We start from the raw sequence: 2946 nt of genomic DNA, 5'->3' as shown, positions 1-2946 counted from the left end.
CTCTCTCTCTCTCTCTCTCTCTCTCTCTCTCTCTCTCTCTCTCTCTCTCTTCTGTTTATCTCTTTCTGTTTATCTACTATGTATGTATCTGTATATTCGTACAAATACATATATGTTTCTTCCTGCATCCTGAGTACGCTAGTGTACTTTTTATTGAAATGTTCCCATTTCGTAGATTCCTCGTGTAATCGCGAATCATAATCGATTTTCGATATCAGCGCTCGATGACTCGATCAATGTTTCTCTCCACTCCTGTTTAAATATCGTTATAACCACCAACGGTAAGAACGAGATAAAAATCCTTTTTTAAATAGAGTGTAAATATAGAGTGTCTCGTTAAAATGTAAATAGTATAAAGTCGTGTAATAATAGTATAATCATGATAGAAAGTAGGATACTTTTAGGATAGAAAGTATCCTGAAATTTAAATGGAACAAAAGAAGAGAAAAGAAATATATACATATAAATAAAAAATTCGAAACATCGAGTGCGATCCAGCTCGAGCTCGAGCAATAGGATGGTTATATACAAAATCGTTAAAAGTGTCAATGAAACGTTGCAGTGACGGCAGAGCCACAAGTAAACGGGGACGTGACGGGTGGAGAGTCGAGTGTCGCGTCGACGCCACCATCCCAGTCTCAGGCGCCAGTTTCAGCCACCGCCGCAAGCCCGTGGATCGACGACGAACCGGTGGTGAAAAGTCCGCCAGAACCAACCAGGGTAAAATCGCCGGAACAAATGATCATGCGCTCACCGGAACCGGTCAACTGGACGGTTCCATTAGACACCGGGAAAACGTTCACTGTCACGCAAAACGTTAGAGAAGGTATTTTAACATTTGTTCTTTCTTTTTCTTTTTTTTTTTTTCGAGAAATAAAAAATACAAAATTCAACGGTACTCATTAGTAAACACCGTAGAATTTTCATATTATATTTAATATGTACAGCGAATCTTTGAACTTCGAACGGTTCAAAATTCTTGAACTTGAAACTTCAAAATCGCGCACAGAATTATATGATAGTATCAATCTGTTTAATAATAATGAGAATATGAAATTTTTAAAAAATTTTTTAAAAAATAGATAAAAAATATTAGATACATTACGTATCTTTTAAAATAAGGATAGATAATGTTGATCAATCAATCTTTATTTTAATGCACAGAAAACTATAATTTTAATTTTAATTAATTAATTATATGTATATATTAGTTATTAAAAATAAAAATATTCAATTATTAGAATTATTTTATTAATATGATCTTTTGAAATAGACATTTAAAATGTTTTACATTGTGTAAATTTTAGAGATCTTTAAATTAATTCAATTTACACATTTTTTTGGATTAATTCAATTTATATTATTTCAAAAAAGTGGAGAAATTTAAATCTAAAGTCTAGTTAAAAGAATGAATTGTATTCGAAATTTAAAAGTTCACTATTGTTTCTCACATATCATTAAAAGTATATTTGAACAAGTTGTCAAAAAATTATTGATTTAAATAAACTCGAAATATTGTTAAGGATATTTTGGATAATTTTCTCATACATATAATCAATAATTAACCTTAATTTTTATATTATATGTAAGTTTTATACTATGTATAATTATTTGAACGAGTAAGTAAAGTAAAAATTTAAAAAAGTGATTCTAAAGATAAATCCAAAAATTGATATATAAAAATTGGAGTTTACTTTTCAAAGTAAATAAAAAAACTTTTCATTGTAAATAATTTAATTTTACTCTAGACTAAATCGAAAAAGACGTTGAGTGTAATGCTTCTTATTCCATCGTCGAGTTGTTTTATTTCATCTAATGCAAAATTAAATTGTTTATAGTTTAATAAATAGCTTTAATGAATATTTTTGCGTCAATCAACTTTTGTATTTGTTTTAATCTTTAAAATCACTTTAAGTTTTCTAGCTATGTACATACATATAACTACATACATATAACTACAGAAGCGTGCAACAATATCATTTTTTTCTATTTTTTTTTATTTGAATTTTAAAATAAGATTTTCCATAAGCATGTTATTAGATATCATATGTTCAATATTTCAAATATATAAATACATAAAATACATATATATGCATGCAAAGCTATATATAAATGAAATATTTAAATGTATAAATACATTTATATGTAAATACAATTATAGAAAATCTCAAATCAAAAACAAAATCTGAACTGTTAAACTCAATATATATATAATGTAAAAAATACTCAAAGATTGTTCAAAATGTTTAATACTTTCAATATTATATTTCAAACTCATTGAAGATCTGATATGAGAAAATAATTTTCCAATAAATTCACAATATATTTAATTCGCTATAAATATTAATAAAATTCCATTTTCATGATATTCAATTTATCATAATATATTTTCAAGAACCTCTGACGCGTCCGCATAGCGAGGCAAAGAGCTGGGCACCTTCGTCGGTTCCATCGGCTCCGCAATCTGCACCACCTGAATTAGCGGCACAGCACAAGTCGCAACATTCCCAACATTCCGGATATAAATCTCCAGAAAGTGAAAGTGTTTCTATAGGTAGCTTTAGCGGTTTGAACGGACACAAGGACATGGACTCCGAAAGGGATAGTCCGTTGCCCTCGAATATTCAAACTGGCGGCACCCCCACACACGTTGACGATGTAAGAGTACTGTTCTGTTTTTTTTTTCTTTTTTTATGAAAAAATATTATTCAACTTAAAATAATCGACCTTAAAATTAAAAAGAAATTTAAATTTCGAGAAAGAAAATGTTTTTTATTCTCGGTAAAAAATAAAAATTTTGATCAATTATAGGAAACAGGCGGTATCGAAGAAGAATCTAAAGAGCAAAGATCGGAGCCATCAATAAAATCCGTAGCAGGGACGAGCTTAAGATGTCTAGAGGATCCAAGTTTCGAATACGAGAGGAAAAAAGAAGGTAGCCAGCCA

At 29.5% G+C, this 2946-nt stretch overlaps 1 protein-coding gene across 1 annotated transcript in view; it reads left to right on the top strand.

Annotated features, from left to right (window-relative positions):
- LOC102677863 (mucin-5AC) overlaps nt 1-2946 on the top strand; it is a 44289-nt gene that overhangs the window by 40687 nt on the left and 656 nt on the right. Inside the window, exons 16-18 of the mRNA XM_031513871.1 lie at nt 563-826; nt 2396-2658; nt 2812-2942. Coding sequence (XP_031369731.1) covers nt 563-826; nt 2396-2658; nt 2812-2942 — 658 coding nt within the window. The remainder of the gene's footprint in view (nt 1-562; nt 827-2395; nt 2659-2811; nt 2943-2946) is intronic.

This window comes from Apis dorsata, unplaced genomic scaffold (genome assembly GCF_000469605.1).
Source record: "Apis dorsata unplaced genomic scaffold, Apis dorsata 1.3 scaffold_787, whole genome shotgun sequence".
NCBI classification, from domain to species: Eukaryota; Metazoa; Arthropoda; class Insecta; order Hymenoptera; family Apidae; genus Apis; species Apis dorsata.
This window is presented reverse-complemented; position numbering and strand designations above follow the sequence as displayed.